The sequence below is a fragment of the Tenrec ecaudatus genome, chromosome 1 (assembly GCF_050624435.1).
Source record: "Tenrec ecaudatus isolate mTenEca1 chromosome 1, mTenEca1.hap1, whole genome shotgun sequence".
NCBI classification, from domain to species: Eukaryota; Metazoa; Chordata; class Mammalia; order Afrosoricida; family Tenrecidae; genus Tenrec; species Tenrec ecaudatus.
In genome coordinates, this window is record NC_134530.1 from 117,003,012 (window position 1) to 117,020,432 (window position 17,421).

Genomic DNA, 17,421 nt, shown 5'->3' on the forward strand with positions numbered 1-17,421 from the left:
AAAATTTATAAGCAAAGTATTGAATATAGGGCACAAAATACGATAGAAGAAATGCGCAGGGTCACTGTGCCAAAAGAACTAGTCAACATCCACCCAGTTCAAGAGAGCATATGATCACGCACTACTGGCACTGAAGGAAGGGCAACCTGTACCAAAAATATTAGACAAAAAAGAACCAAAAAACCTCACCAAAACAAAGCCAAACCCCCAAAATGGCTCCCAGAATAGACAAATACCAGCTAAAATGTTTCAATTTGGAAGAAAGCTGCTACCTGACTGATGGGAAGAAATTCTTTTTAACCCTCAATCCCAATAGTCTTACAGGCATATAATTCAAATATCATATAATTCAATAGTGCAATCACATGACACAACCAGTTTTAGAACATTTTCCGGAAGCAATTCTTACTTGTACCCATTCCAAAGAAAAGTGACCTGTAACATTGGTATCACATGCAAGTAAAATTTTGCTGAAGATCATCCAACAACACCGACAGCAGTACTTTAACAAGGAGCTTCCAGGAATTCAGGCAAGCTTCAGAAGAGGAATTGGAATGAGGCTATCATTGGTGATGTCAGATAGGTCTTAGCTAAAGGCAGAGAATACCAGAAAGATGCATACATGTTTCTTGACTTATTTTCAATTTCTTCATCTTCACTCTGATCTTAATACGAGCAACTGATGGTCTGTTCCATAGTCAGCCCTTGGCCTGGTTTTAGCTGTTAGTACTGAGCTCTCTCCCTGGTCTCTCTCACAGATGTAGTCAGTTTGATTTCTGTTTATCCCATCTGGAAAAGTCCATATGTATAGTTGCTGCTTACGTTGTTGGGAAAAAAGCATTTGTGATTAAGAAGCCATTGGTCTTGAAAATTCCACCTTGCAATTTCCAGTTTCTTTGGGTTGCGGTGAGAATTTGGGTGGGAAGTAAAGGAAATATTCTAAAATTGATTGTGTGATGATTGTACAACTCTTTAAGATATTAGAATCACTGAACTGTAAGGTATGTAAATTATGTCATTAAGATGGCTTAAAAATAGTTATTCTCAGAAAGCCACACAGGTATTTCTGCTCTGTCCTAAAGAGTTGCCATGAGTCAGGATTGATTTGAAGGTAGCGAGATTTATTTTTTGGTTTTTGAAAACCTAAAGACCTGAGAAATCTCTGAATAAAAGCATTTTGTTCCTTTACCAAGTATATAGTCTTATTTTAACTTAAGTTTTCAAGAAAATCTATCAAATTTTGAAACACCCCTTGAAAGAAGGTCAAAATTGGTAGTTTCCTTAAAAATAATACAAGTAAAAACCATCTATTTAATTAGGACAATTGTTTCTAGAAGAGTCAATACACAGGATCTTTTAGTTCTTTAAGAGAGTAGATCTTTGCCCTCTTTGAGACTTAATAAATGTTCTCTGTAAATTAAAGGAAAAAAAGGAGTAAACTAATTTGAATTGAGACTAGAAATCACCAATTCACATCTCCCATCATCACGGAACACTTTGAAAAGTTCTAGTTACACATTTTACAGCTCGGCCTTTTAAGAGTTGGACTCAAACCAAACTCACTGTCATGCAGTCGATTCCGATTCACAGAAACTCTTTCACAGTAGAACTCCTCCCATGGGTTTCCAAGACGAATTCTTGATAGAAAACCTCATCGTTTTTCCTGCTGAGTGGCTAGTGGTTTTAAAAAGCTGAACTTTTAGTTAGCAACTCAAATGTAACCCACTACTCTAGCAGGACCCCCAAAAGTTACTGACACCACTACTAAAAACGAAGAAGATAATGAGGTTGTATTGGCTTTAGCACAGAAGTATATTAAGAAAATGGATGTAGTAGATGAAGATTTAAATAAAACTGCATATTTTGCTTTACATAATTGATAAATAGTTGAGCATCTAACATAGCCATTTTCAAGTGTGGGAGTACCACTCCCCAGAGAGGGGGCATTTGGAAGTACCTATGCTCTTTTGATGGTGTCAGGGCGGGGAGCACCTGTGGCACTGAGTGTACAGGGTTAGGAATGCTAACCCCATAATGCATGAGGAAATCCCATACAACAAACAACTAAGTAGTTCAAAAGGCCAGCAAAGCCTCTACTCAGAAATACTACAATGTAGAAAGGAGAAAAGATATATGCATCCTGAAAAATGAATAGCACCACTAAATGCTGCTTGTTTTACCCTTACTGTAGAGAAAATGTGTAGTATGAGGGAGTACCCCCCCAGCCAAGGAATTTTTTTTCAGAACTCTGTATTTATTTTTAACAAAACAACCATATTACCTTCAAAGTGCTCTTCATTACACTTAATAACATTTGTCAAATCTGCAATTGCATTCTTGGAAACATCTCTCAATATCACCTGCTTTGGGTGGCTGAGGGCACGTCCCTTATTTTTGTCTTGTCTTCTGTGCCATCAAATTGCTGTCCTTTCATGTCCCTCCAAATGCGCAAACAAAAAGTCTCTCGGGGAGAGGTCAGGTGAGTAGGGTGTGCAGGGCAAGAGAGGTCCACTGTTTTTGCCAAAAACTTTCCCCCGAGATGGCTGTGTGAGCAGGTGCAGTTGTGGTGGCAAAACCAGTCCCCGGGTGCCACAAATCAGGCCTTTTTGTAGCACACTGTTATGCAATCTTTTCAGAACCTCTAAATAGAAAGCTCGATTACCTGACCTTGTGGAACAAACACCAAATGCACTATCCCCAGACATAAAAACAAACGAACATCATCTTGATCTTTCATTTCACTTGACAAGCGTTTTTTTGGGTCAAGGCGATGATGGCGTCTTCCACTGGCTGATTGATACTTGCTTCCAGGGTTGTAAGAACAGTACCATGTCTTGTCCCCAGTAATGCCTTGGGGGGAAAGTCTGGGTCGCTTCGGTTTCCAGGAGATGCTCTTCTTGCTGGTTAGTCAGAACCTGAGGCACAACTTCTGCAGCAAGCCTTCGCCTCCCCAAATCTTCAGTTTATTGAACTAAGCTCCAGGACAGTCTAGATAACTTCCCCATCTCTCCAGTGGTCCACCATCAATCTTCAAACACAAATGCACAAATGTTGTCGATATTTCGACCATTCAGGAGGTGGAGAGATATCCAGAACGAGATTTGTCATCAATCGACATTTCACCTTTTCTGAAACGGGAACAGCACTCACACACCCCATAGCACTGTCCTGGCAACACCCATGTTTCTGTGGCATTTTTCCCGAGCAGGAAAACAAAATTTCACAGCCGCACACTGTTCTGTTTGAGTGAAACTGCTTTTACAATAAAATTCACAGCGAGTAGAAAGCACCTTCCCCGTTGATGACATTGGGTACACTGACTCAGAGCAAGTTGCTAGATGCTCACCTAGCGGAAAAATTTCGTACTACGAAAGTTCCACCCAGTGGAGCTTTTCCCTTTGTTTGCAGGGGATTCCTCCCTTATATAGAAACTCAGGAAGAGGAATAATGGAATAGATGAGCTACTCATGGAGGCTAGGAAATATGGAAAAGTTTAAAAACAATGACTAGCCTGGACACATTTAGTTGGCTATGTAATTTATCAGGTTGGGACAAATTATGAACATCTACTCAGTAAGAATAACTGGTAGGAATAGGAAGATGTTTTTCCTCAAAATATGCTTCCACCCAAATTCTATGGCATGGAATACAGGGGCTAACTCAGAATGGCCCAGCCACGGCCAGCCTCTCCAGCTTCATTCCTTGGAATTCACCACCTCCGACCCTACTTTCCAACCATGCCAACCTACTTGTATTGCCCTTAATTGGCTACATTATGCTTTTGCCTCAGATACTTTCATCACCAGTTTCCCGGTTTGGAGACGAGCTCCTCAGTATCTGTTGGACTCCCTTCACCCTGCTGCCCTTGCGTTTACTCTTGAGGCTAGTGCGTACCCATTCACCAACACTCTCGCAGGGTCACGGTTTTGCCGTACTCTTTCTCAATTATGGAGCCCGCGAGCTCCACGTACCACCTTAAAGTAATCAAATCACAGCGTCCTCAGATTAGCACCTTTTCTTTTGTGTTCCTCTTTGAGGTGTTTCCCCAAAATAGCGGCCACGAGCAAGTGGTCGAGATGCTAATGGGTAGCTTCTCCTTCTTCCTCACGTATGGGCTCATCTTGACTTCCCGCTACCTCAGATGCCATCTGGAGTTGGGGGATTTCTGTAGTACTTGTTGATTGGTTGGACAGTAGATTGCTTGCTTGGGAGTAACCGAGAGCATCCACTTACCCTGCCACCTTGCTCCACTTTCCTCCTCATAGCTAATTCTGATGGACAGTACAGATTACAGAGCCACTACACCTCGACTGGTGCTCTGACACACACAGATAGAGACACAGCTAGATTAAGTAATTTTCCACAGAAAACACCCTTACTCAATGATGAAATTGACATGTTTCTCTTAAACATTCAAGACCGACATTATTATTCCTCTTTTACAATGCAATTACACCAAAACGACTTAGAATTGTTTTCGTAATGAGAACTACTTGAAGCAGACTATGTTTTCAACTGCCTGCAAGGTAGCAATTTCAAATAAGGCGAGGAATATGGAAAGGGAGTTACGTTCTGGACAAGGAATTGGGTAAAACACTTCAGAGCTTTAGAAAGTCAAAGACCAGGAGATGAATTTCTACTGGCATCTCTGCCTATAGCTAGTACAGTTGTCTCTGAGCTGAAGGCTACGGGAGCACAGAGCATTCCAGGGCCCTGCATGTGAAGCCACACGCTAAAGGACATTTTAGAAAGACGTTCCCGGCAAAAGCATGAACAAGATTGAGGGAAGGAGACAGTGGAGACAGGAGAGCACTCGGAGTTTCCGTAAGATCCCAAGGAGAAACAAGAAGGGTCCGCACGGAGAAATGCAAGTCAAGAAAAGGAAAAGAAAGGGACATGCGAAGAGACTTCCAAAAGTGCACTGAAAAGTAGAAATTAAAGTGGACGAATTTTTTCATTAACTTTGTACCAGAGGCACATCATGAAGGCACTGACTTATGGGTTGGGTTAAGACTGCTTAAATGAATCAGGATGGAGACTCTTGCCCTCCATTTCCACCCGGGGTAGCTAACTGCAGTTGTTGAAAGGTATCCACTCTGAGACGCTGTCACAGGAATGCGTGGCCCATTATGTAATTCCCTACACTCTGCAAAATCCGCTTGCACTCCTCATTTCGTTGTCCTTTTCTAGTTAGATTGCAGCAAAGCACAAACACGAATCATCCATATGAGGTACTTTCAAAAATGGAATTAAAAGAAAATGAACTATTTTCTCAACCCCTTTTAAGCCCTCTTGAATTTCAGAGACACAATTAAAACACACAAAAACACTCTCTTTTAAGTATATAAGTAAATAATTGCTTAAGAGAAAAATTGCTACTGACCTTAATACAGGGTTATATGAGTATATATTTATATATAATTAGAATACTATAATTTTATGAAAAGAGAAGTAAATTTTTTGAGTCTGTAAAGAGGTTACTTCTTTACAAGAGGGACACCTAGTGGCTAGATCCTAAAACAGAGCTGGCATTCTTACACAGAAATCCATGCTGTTTGTCTAAAAATTGGGCACACATCTATATGCCACAAGCAAAAGAGAAACACAGAACTAGGCTCCTGGGCCAATAGGAAGAATTTGGACAGCTAAGATATATCCCAGTTTCAAGCTGACAATGGAATGAATGCTAGGCAGAAGACCTGGGTTGCTTACAACTCAGAAGGTTGAAGCCAATATAGAGACAAAAACAAAAAGGTCCAAGTTTGACTCCATATCAGGGAAATGGGTGATCAGTATGGAGTTAAGATTATTGGGGAGGGGCCTTCTAGTCCAAAGCATTCTCTCCTGTTGTACCAAAGTACACTCCCCATTTCCCTGTCAAATCCTGAACCTCAAAATATCCAGGAAAACAATACATGAGACTTCTAGAAGCATTTAAGAGACCCAAGAACAACTATTGCAACTTGTAGTCCTGATTTCTGCGGCTTTCTAGTAAGATAGTAAAGCAACTAAAAATAAATGCATTAAAAAAATAATCTTTTTAAAGGACAATAATGCCACCATAGATGAAAACAGAATGAGGTTTTCCTATTTCATTCTATCATGTGCTTTGTTTTGATTTTGTATGTTTCACTGTATATGCAACCTAGCATAGGCAAACAGAGACAACAACCGGAATAATAGGTGCAAAAGGACAGGCACGGGCGGCTGGCAGAAAAGGAGAGCTAATAATGAGTCCAGGAAGAAGAAACATCCTGCAATTGATAGTGGGGATGGTTGCACAACGAACGTGGCTGAATTACTTAACTGTATCATGTGAATTATATGTTGCTAACACTTAAAAATAAACTAATTAAAAAACACTTCTATAGGATAAAATTTTCAATTCTACATCTATCATTAGGTCTTTAAAAAAACAAAACATTATTTTTAAAATGCATGTGTTTTAAAATAGGCAATATATGTATGATCTAAAAATAAAATAGGGTATACAATTCCTATTCCTCCAAATCTTCAATTCCTCCGAAAGCAGCTACTATCTGTTTATTATCTTTCTATGGATAACTTATGTATGCAAATTATTATTTTTTTCACACAATGTAGTGTACAAGGTCTGACATCTGCCTTTATTCACTTAGTATATATTCCTGTCATTTCACTTTAGATGGCCACATTCTTTTTTACTGTATAGGCCTAACATCATTTATGTTGTCATCCCTACTGACATTTAGATTTTAGCAAAGTTGAACTGTATAACCTGTATGTAAATCATTTTCTACATGAATAGGCATATCTATCAGATAAATTCCTATAAATAGATATATTCAAGAGTAATTATTATGCTTTCTGATCCATCTCTTTTCCACTACCCGATGATCTTTTTCCTAAGGCCAGTGCTTACTTCAAATAATTTAAACACAGTAGAAAAGAAAACCCAGTAGCTCTCTGGATATCTCACATTTTTTAGTTTTAGAGACTAGGGAGCTGGTCCCAATCCCAACTACTAAGTGGACACCTGCCCCCTCCCCCCAGAAGAATTTATTTCAAAGGATGGCATTGAATCTGCAACTCCTGGAGAGGGACATATCTGATTGGAGCACATAGGAACAGATGAAGGGGGAGGAGGAGAGAGTGGAGCACACCCTGGCCCACCAGGCCTTGAGGACGATGTTCCCAATTAGAGTAGCCAGTCGACAGAGAGGACCACATGGCCGACCCCACTATGAGACATGACTCCCCTCACTGACCCATAGGCCTACAGAGGACAAGACCAGAGACACAGTGTAGGAGTTGCGCACCATCTGATCCTGCCACACCGAGGCAAAACACGAAGGCGGTGCAACAGAAAAGCAAGGGAACGGAGCGTCGAGGTCCCCAGGGAATGTGCTGAAAGTGGACTTTGGGGCCAGGGCGTGGTGCCCAAACAGACTGGACTGGAAAACACTCCTAGAGGCCAACAAACAGTCCTTGAACTAATTACAAGCTTTTCTTTCTTGTTGTGTTTTCTTGCCATTGGTTTGTTGTTCGTTGTTTTGTTGTATATTGTTGCTTGGTTAAAAAAGTTTGAGAGAAATCCATAGGTGCTTTGGTGACTGAGTGGTTAAGCACACAGCTGCTAATGAAAAGGTCAGCTGCTTCCAGGGGAGAAAGATGTGGTAGGTGGTAACCACAAAGGTTTGCAGCCTGAAAACTCAATGGTGCAGTTCTACTGTCCCCAGGGCTGCTGTGAACCAAAATAAACTAGATGGCAATGGGTTTTCTTGTGCTTTGGGTTTAGGGAGATATAACAAACATACTGAGTTCACTAGGAAGAGAAATCTTCAGGGGCCAAATAGAAGCAGGAACTAAACTGAAACTACACTCGTAAGGCATGTGCCAAACTTGATAACCAAAAGGCTTGTGATTCAACAGTGGCTGGGTGACAATGAACAAGTCCAAGCTGGAGGCTTCACAACGAGGTCACTGTATAGACTCAGGGAGAGGGTAAACCAGAAACGTCTCACCCACTGGCAAAGGTTTGAGACACAAGAGAACTTAGTCTCTAAGGAAAGAAGCATTAAAAAAAAAAAAGGTTTTAAGTGACAATGCATAATTAAGAAAGGCCTCAAAAAGGCTTTGGGTTTAAATCATCACTATTACCATAGTCTGAAAAACTAAAGAGAGTTTGAGACTGGGGCTGCGGAGTATCTGGCATGAGCAAACACATACGGCTCTCCACATAAAGCCAGATGACTGAGTTCACAATAACACATTAGACCATAGCAAAGAGGAAAACCAGCCACCATAGTCAAGTCAGTAGAAAGGGCAGACAGAATTAGATAGTAGAGACCACCAAAACTCCACATATTAAGATTTAAATAAAGAAAATTCAATTTAAAATTTTCAAAACAAATGCTTCAAAAGAATGTAAAAAAAAAAAAAAGAAAGAAAGAACAAAAATCTATTTAAGCAGCCAGATAGATTTGGGAAAGAAAAGGAACTTTTAGAAAGGAAAAAAAAAACTGTATGAAATGAAAACAAAATAAAACCCACCTAAACGGATAGGTTGGGAGAAAGACGAGGCTGTCTACCCCCCCAGTTAGTCTTAGAAGCTGACAGGGGCACTTCTACTCTGCCCTATAGAATTTGTTCTGAGTCAGAATTGACTTGATGGCAGTGAAGGTTTTTTTGTGTGTTTTTTTTAAATGGAGAGGTTAAATATCAAACCAGACTCAGCTCATGAGAAAAATCAGCAAGCTGTATGATATTGCTGAATAAATTCCCCAGAATGTAACAAAGAAATGGAAACCCTGTGAGATTACTAAAATGCATTAGAATTTTCCAGAACTGTCCTTATTCAGAATGCACAGCAAACCCGAGGAAGATAAGCAACAAGAAATCACACCAAGACACACGTTAGAGTAAAGCTACAGAATCCAAAGCAACAGGACGCAAAGAATACCTACAGAACATTCAACAGCTCCAGAAAGTGTTGAAAAGGGGCCATCAGTTTTCGGTTTGTATGTGTGGTGAAAACACACACCCAGCACAACTGCCACATTTACAAGTCACAGACATTAGCTTTTTCATGTCATTAATCACTCAGCTTTTCCAAAGTATCACACCACCACTGACAGAAATAAACTCAACACCAACAAGTCTCCCCTTTGCTCCTGCTCCCAACCTACGAACTACTGTAGTTTTCAGACTACAGAACGGAGCACTGCCTGGTCCTGTACTATCCTCAACTGTCACGCTTGAGCCCCAGCGAAGCCGCTCCATAAATCCATCTCACTAAGGGTCTCCCTCTCCCTCCCTGACCCTCTACTTTACAAGGGATTGGTTTCTCCTGATAACTTATCTAAAGTATGTAAAATGAAGTCTGGCCAACCTTGCTTCTAAGGAGCTTTCTGGTTGTATTTCTTTCAAGAGAGATTTATTCATTTTTTCATTGTTCATTTTTATTGCATTTTATTGTTCATGTTTCATTGTTCATTTGTATCGCGATCCATGGTACTTTCAAGATTCTTCATCAATACCGTAATTCATATGCATAAATTTTCATGTGGTCTTCCTTATTCATTGTTTAACACATGCATATGAAGTGAATGAAAATATCCGAGACTGGATCAGGCATACCTTAGTGCTCAAAGTAACATTCTTGCTTTTCAACAACTGAAAGAGAGCTTGTGAAGCAGATTTGCCAGTGCAATGCCACCTGATTTCTTGACTGATGTCTTCATGAGTACTGATTGTGGATCCAAGCTAAATGAAATCCTTTGACAACCTCAAGCTTTTCGCTATTTATCATGATGCTTTTCATTGGTGAACTATGACATTTCTGGTTTTCTTTATACTGAGCTGTAGTCCAGCCTGCGTTTCATTAGCCAGTGCTTTTCAGTCTTCCTCGCTTCCTTCCAGCAAGCCAGGTTAAGCCACCTGCACATCGCAGGTTGCTAATAAGCCTTCTTCATATAGTCCAGTTTATCAGATTTGCTCAATATACAAATTGAGTAAGTACGGTGAAAGTACACAACTCTTGACACACACCTCACCTAATTTTAAAACATACAGTATTCCTTTGTTCTCTTTGATCGACTGCCTCTTGGTCCATATACAAACTCTGCTTGAGCACAATGCAGTGTTCTAGAATTTCCATTCTTCTCAGTGTAATCCATAATTTGTCATAATCCACAGGTGAATGTCTTGCGTAGTCAAGGCAACACAAGCAAGCATCTTTCTGGTATTCTCTGCTTCCAGCCAAGATCCATCTGGAACCAGCAATTATGCCCTTTGCTCTATGTCCTCTTCTGAATCCGGCCACAATCTCCTGCAGCCCCATGCCAATTACCACTGCAACTGCTGCTGGATGGATAATCTTCAGCAAAATTCTACTTCCATGTGCCATTTATGATATGGTTAAAAAAATGTTGATTCTGTTGGGTCACTACTTTGGACTGGGCACATATATGGATTTCTTCCCAATAAGTTGCTCAGGTAGCTGTCTTTTAAAGGTCTTGATATTGATCTTTTACCAGTCCTCATATATGATTTACTACAAGTCCAGTTCATAGGGATTTCACTGAATTCTCTGATGAACCCAGATAACTTTATCTTTGCCAACGCCACCTATTTGTACTAAGTGACAGAAATAATATTCAAATCCACATTTCTAAAACCTCTGCCACTTTTTAACAGAGGCTGAAAAAAATGCATTGAAAATTAGTCTCTTAAAACCAAAATGCTGGTGTTGTGGAGTTTCTTTGTAAATATTTTATTTCCTCCCGCAACTACCAGTACAGTCATCTAAAACTCCCAATTATGAACACAATTCTAGGGCATGGAAAGCTCTGTGAAGCATGTTCTGTTGTAATACAGGTGGGATCACAAGAGTCAGAACCAACCAGCAACGTTCTTTTTTTCTTCTTTCAATCATTTTACTGGGGGGTCATACAACTCATCATAATCCATACATACATCAATTGTATAAAGTACATTTGTACCTTCATTACCCTCATCATTCTCAAAACATTTGCTTTCCATGGCATCATTCTTTAAAGATAGCCATTCCACTGAAAACTCAATTAACACATCATCAGCTATTGTTTTTAAAATTCATTAAGTAGCAAAACAGTGGGCTCAAACATAGCATCAGGTATTAAGTTTGGGAACTTGTGGTTTAGATTATCAAAGAAGCTAATAAATTGGCTCAAAAGTCAATAGTCCTCATGGGAAACCACTAAAAATGTGAATAAAACGCTATAACACCAAATTACTTTCAATTCACAAGCAACAGAGAAAATGACAGTAATTCAATTGCCGTTTCAGACCTAAAATCCTCTAAAATAGTGGACCATCTAAATGTGGGTCCCAAACCTCGTATATTAACTCACTGTCATCCAGTACATTCAGTCATAACAACCCTATGCAATATAGACAAGCACTGTCACAAATATTTATGCATCTAAAGACATAAAATATTAAACTATAAATTCTTTAGTTTTAAGGATAATTCTGGTGGTTCTTATAGGAAATAGTGTAATTGGAATGGAATCCTAGAGGTTACCTCATCCAATTCACTAACCATCCAGGTGTGATCCAGAGAAAGAAAGTGATTTGGACAAATTGTAGGACTCCCTTTCAATTATACTGTTCTGTCAACTGCAAGGGCAGAGCCATCAGAATAACTCAAGGTTGTAATCATGATTCAGGATGAAGGAGAAGCAAGTTTCCTAGCTCTCCATCTGAAATCTTACCTTCTGAAAACTATCATCCAATAACTTTATTATAAAAGCTTTTTCTCAATTTATGCCTTCACCTTGTTGTTGAACAATAACAGCACCCTGTGGGAAGCAACACTTAGAGCACACCACACTTTAAAGGACACCAGATATGCTGAGAGAAATTAGACACTTACTTCTTATCAAAAAATGTTGAATTCTCTTTTCTCTTAGTGAAGCCATTGGGTAGAAGTTTTAAGCAAATGCCTTGCCTCCGGGCACGATTTTTCAAAAAGTGCATCTAATAGCCAAAAATATAAAAATTAAATTTAAAATTCCTTAATTTTCAAAAATGATATTTAATAAATGAAATCTACGGAGTGATTTATCACAGATATAAACAGCAAGTAGTAGGACCTCATTTAATCTCTACAATACTGAGATGGGACCTATTATCACTCTCATTTTAGCAAAGATGATTAATGCTATTAGTACACTATATAGCTATTTGTGAAAGGTAAAGCTTGTATTAAAACACAGGTCTGTCTAATTTAATTCTTAAACCTCTGCTTCCAGCTGCATACCCCATAAGGCAAAGAATTTCATGAGATTAAGCACACCCGTGCACACCGCCCCCACGTAGCAATTATAGAAGCTGCTGACAACAGTTCTGTATTTCCTCGTGGCTTGTGTTGTGCTATGTTGCCCCTAGATTTCAACTCAGAGACCCGTGTGAGAGGAAAGAACTGCCTCACAGGTTTTCTACGCTGAAATTTTACAGGCGTAGACCACAAAATCTTTTTCCCACAAAACTACAGCGTGGGTTTGAATTGCCATCTTTTTAAGTTAGCAGACAAATGCCAAACCAAAGCCAATGCCACTGAGTCGATTTCATCGGGTACCTGCAAGCAGAGCTCAGGAAATTAATGAAACTCCCCTTTACCTGTGATATGAAAAAGCTCAAGTTCCTTTACATGGCAAAGGCATTGGTGACCTAGCCTCTAACTGCTGGTCAAACTTTCCCACCTCCAAAAACAAAGACTGCAGCCTTCCATATGGATCTTGGAAGTACTATGCACTGCTGTAAGTCAACAAATCTGTGTTGGAAGTACAGCCAGAATGCTCCTTAGAATTGAGGATGGGGAGTGACTTTTAAATTGCAGTCATGGAGTTGACTCTGACTCACAGCAATCCTCTAGGGCTGAGAAGAGCTGCCCCCACAGGGCTTCTTTCTAAAGGTAAAATTATCCGGCCTTATATTTGTTTCTTTATTCATTTCTTACGTTTCCTCTACAATACAACCATCATGAGGAGGCCTTATCTTGTTCATTGCTATATCCCAGAACAGTGAATTGTGGCAGCCACTTAATTTATTGAATGAAAGAATGAACCTAATTGGCTGAAAGGAAATACAACGGAAAGGGATTAGAATAAATACTTACATGTTTATTTCCCATCGGTCTTTTCAAAAAAGTGTCTCTAGAAATATAGTCCGCTGTTCTTGCAACATCTTCCAAAAATCGATAATCTAAAAAATGCCAAAATAGAAAACTAAATGAATGACCAAAGTCGGTCACTAAAGAGACATCAAAAATGACTATGATCACCTACCACTTAGAAGATTCATTTCAGTAAACTGTTTTATTGAGACAAATGCAGTTTTATCTCGAACTCCATTGCATGTCAGTTCTGCTTTGTGTTTCTTGACACAGGGCAAACTGAAGAGGTAAAGAGAAAGTACTTTGATATTTGGTGGTAAATAGAGTAGAAACAGAACTAAAAAGATAAGGAATTAACATATACCTGCAGGAATATCGCATACAGCGTGGGCATCTGTACTTGGCTTCTTCTGTACCACAAGTTTCACACCTACAAAAGTCCATATGTAATTTATTAAATGATCAAGTATTAATTATACAGACCAATCTATAAATTTGAATGCCAATTCAATTAGCCATCACACTCAATTTACAGACATGTAATTAAACAGAATCAAATATCAGCTGAGGTAAATTTGGCAAACTGCTTCGTAGCTGTCTAACATTTGAAATATTACATTGCTTCTATACAACCGTCTTGATGTGACAGCTACATTGACAATGTTAACATGTCATTCAAGAAAACGTATTTTTAAATCTACTCACAGAGGATTAGATTATTCACTGATATTTTAACTTTCACTTCCGACAATCACATAATGTGTACGTGTGCGCATGTATGCATTGTGCAAGTATCCAGAAGTTCAACCCATAAACTGTGTATAGATATTTTCAAAGAACACAGTGTAGAAAAATATTAGACTCAGTCAAATTTAGGAAAAGTAGTTGCATCATCATTCCTTACTCCACACCCACTGGAATGGACAATCAAAATATTTAGAAATACCTGACTGTTCTCAGATTGGGGGATCAAAAATCATGCTACAGCTTCTATTTGACTTATTATGCTCTACATAGTAATATTCCCCAGAATCTAAGCACGTTTTTCTTATTTTGTCACATGACCATTCATTATAAGGATACTACAGAATAAATCAAAAGCAATAAAGACTCAACAGTACCCAGAAACTATACTATTGAATTTAAATATTAAGTATGTCTGATATTGTTGGTTTAAAAACCTTTTCTCATCTATTTTCTATAAAAGAAAAACCATGCTACGAGCTTATTAATAAGTCAGACAAAGCCTATTTTCAAAAGTCTCCCCATGCTCAGACTTTTCCTTTTCTAGCTTGGCCATTGCCCATTTGACTTACTACCAACCTCAAATATTCTACTGAACTTGTTAGCTGACAGCATCCAACACATTGAACTTGTTAGCTGATAGCATCCAACACAGTCACTGCTTGGTTAAGTCCCCCACCCCCACCCCATTTCCTAACTCAGGCTCCAGGGACCCAAACTTACACTACTTTTCAATTCCTGCAGATATTTCCCTCACTTCAGGCAACAGCGAAAAGAACTCCACAGCTTAGGTCCTCAATTGATTCCACCCCCAACCTACCTTGACATGGCCAGTTTTCGCTTGTAGCTCACTGGATTGACTGTAGGTTCTTCGTTCACCTTTGTATCATCCATCACGACGTCTTTCTCTTCTTTCACAAAATCTCCAACCACCATCTCGTCCTGTTTTGTGTTCTGGTCAGCCACTACCTCCTTTTTTATCTCAGATTTAACCTCCACCTCTTGCTTCACTTTCACTTTCTCTTCCTTTATCCCAGACCCAGCACCCACCTTCTCTTCTTTTACCAGCAAACTGGCACCCACCTCCTGTTGCACTTCCAAGGTGCCCGCTTTCTCACCCTCCACCGCTTGCTCCACCCACTGTGCATCCAGCTGGCAGTCTTCTGTTTTTAACCAGTCTGGACTTCCCTGCTTCGCAGCCGCAAGGTCCACTCGCACGTCCTCTGTCCTTTGCCCACTTCCGTCCTCTCCGGCCCCTGTTCTCCACACGCCTGTCAGTCCTTCCCCTTCCCTGCCACCGCAGGCCTCGGACATCCCTGCCAAAGCCTTGACTCCCTCACCACACGACTCGGGTCTTAGCGCTGCCCCCTCGGCGGCACTCACGCCATCGCCTCCCAACACCCCTTCGTTCCCAGCAGCAAACTCCATCGACCCGCGAACTGGGATCTCTGGGATTACTCCGCCGACAGTGCCGCAGCGCTTCCGCCAGGAATGAATTACTCTGTCCCAAGACGGCCCGCGCTGCACGTGTACGCGCGAGAAGCCGCGGCCGGAGGACGCCGTAAAGCAACGCCCCTGCGTTACGCCACTTCACGACTTTTTGCGGTTCGGCGGAGGGCGGTCCTCGCTTCTGGGAAACCGCGTGGGGCCCGCCCACTGCCGTTTGCCCCTCCCTGGGCGGGGCGTAGCCACTTCCGGCTTCAACCAATGTTGTAGGAAGATGGAGGGAAGGCAAAGAGGTTAAACCTTTCAGCCTTGAAATGGAGACATCCACCCTAATCTGTACTAACGGTTAAATCTAATCTTGTGGAAAAACCGGAGGGTATAGCTGATTTGATACTTCTTAGAACTTTTGTGGTTTTTCACTTCTAATCTACACCATTGTTAGCTCCCATGGAGTCTGCCTACTCAGGGGACAGCATACAAGCACAGGCCCTCACCTGCGCCACCGCCACCCCCTTGAAGATGTTTCACGAGGACAGTACAGTACAGATCTCTTAATGTTGTGAAGAACACGTTGCGTGTGGTTGGAGCCAAGAAGTATGGCTGGTTGTGGACGGTTCCAGAAGTTGATTGTGGTTACGATTATTTTTAAACAGGGGATCATGAATTTTACTGTGATTTGGATGGATCAGCTATCAGAAGGATGGATCAGCTATCAGAAGTAAACGTTTCCAAAAATTTGGCTGAATGTGAATCCTGACATGATGTCAGGAGAGACTAGTCCCTAGAGAAGGACACCCTGCTTGGGAAAGGGGTAGCAAAAAAGAGGAAGGCCCCCAACAAGATGGATTGACTCTGGCCTCACTGATGGAGTCAAAGGATTAATTGGGAGGAAGGCACAGGATTGGGCAGTGTTTCGTTCTGTTGTATAAAGGGTGGCTATGAGTCCTAACCAACTCGATATTACCTCATAACAGTATTATTATTGGAAAAGCACAACTTGGAGCAACAAATACATAATTCAGGAGCTTCAATCACAATTGACAAGATTTGAGGAAAAGATAACAATTAGGTCATCTTCATGATTTCACTAGAGGGGCTAAAGGCATATTATTTGCTGCAGTATGTGAGATAGATTTAATAAGTAAATTTTTCAAAAATTTGTAAAAAGTTTTTCTTTGTGGGACATTTTTAACACATTAAGACTTGAAAGAGGGAACTGATCACAATGATCTATATATAACCTCTTCCCTTGGGGAGAGGGGACAAAAGTAGGTGAAGGGAGACATTGGTCAGTTTAAGACATGAAAAAATAATTACAATTTATAAAGGGTTCCTGAGGGAGTGAGAGAAGGTGGGGAGGGAGGGGAAAAATGAGTTGATACCAACGGTTCAAGTAGACAGAAAAGGTTTGGAAAATGTTGATGGCAACAAATGTACAAATGCGCTGGACACAATGGATGTATGTATGTATGGTAATAAGAGCTGTATGAGCTCCCCAATAAAATGATTTTCAAAAATAAATAAACATAACAAAAGACGAAAGAAATGACAGTATTTTCTGTGATCTGTTAAATTACAAAGGAGGCTGGGTGGCACAATGGATTAAGCATTGGACTGCTAACCACAATGTTTTTTGGTTCAAACCCACAAGCCAATCCACAGGAGAAATAAGAGGCTATCTAATTTCATACAGCTTGATAGTCTGGAAATCCAAAGGAGCAGTTCATCTCGTCCTATAGGGTCCCTATGAGTCAGAGTTGATTTCGTAGCAATAGGTCATGATAAACTATGCAGGAAATATCGGGGAAACATTTACAAATAATTTTAACAATGGATGTATTATAAATAGTTAAATCTGTGAGAATCAGAACTCAATAGGACCAGGATTTTTGGGGGGTTTTCCAAGTTTTTTGCCTTTGGCAGGGTGCAGTCGAATCCTTTTTCTATTGTTTATTTTAGTGGAAAATATTATTTGAGTTTTCCTTTTCTGAGGTTTCCATTTACACTGTCTCTTAGATAGCTAGTGCTACAATAACAGAAGAACCACAATTGGATGGCTTCTAAAAACTGATGCAGGAGTCTAGAAGTTTGAA

At 40.3% G+C, this 17,421-nt stretch overlaps 1 protein-coding gene across 1 annotated transcript in view; it reads right to left on the reverse strand.

Moving 5' to 3' along the window:
- The window catches only part of ZNHIT6 (zinc finger HIT-type containing 6), a 51,643-nt gene extending 36,194 nt beyond the window's left edge, over nt 1-15,449 (reverse strand). The window contains exons 1-5 of the mRNA XM_075557902.1: nt 14,703-15,449; nt 13,503-13,568; nt 13,311-13,417; nt 13,142-13,227; nt 11,897-12,000 (exon numbers count right to left, since the gene is read on the reverse strand). Of these exons, the coding sequence (XP_075414017.1) occupies nt 11,897-12,000; nt 13,142-13,227; nt 13,311-13,417; nt 13,503-13,568; nt 14,703-15,310 (971 nt within the window). The 5' untranslated portion in view covers nt 15,311-15,449. The remainder of the gene's footprint in view (nt 1-11,896; nt 12,001-13,141; nt 13,228-13,310; nt 13,418-13,502; nt 13,569-14,702) is intronic.
- Between the last annotated feature and the right edge of the window lie 1,972 nt (nt 15,450-17,421).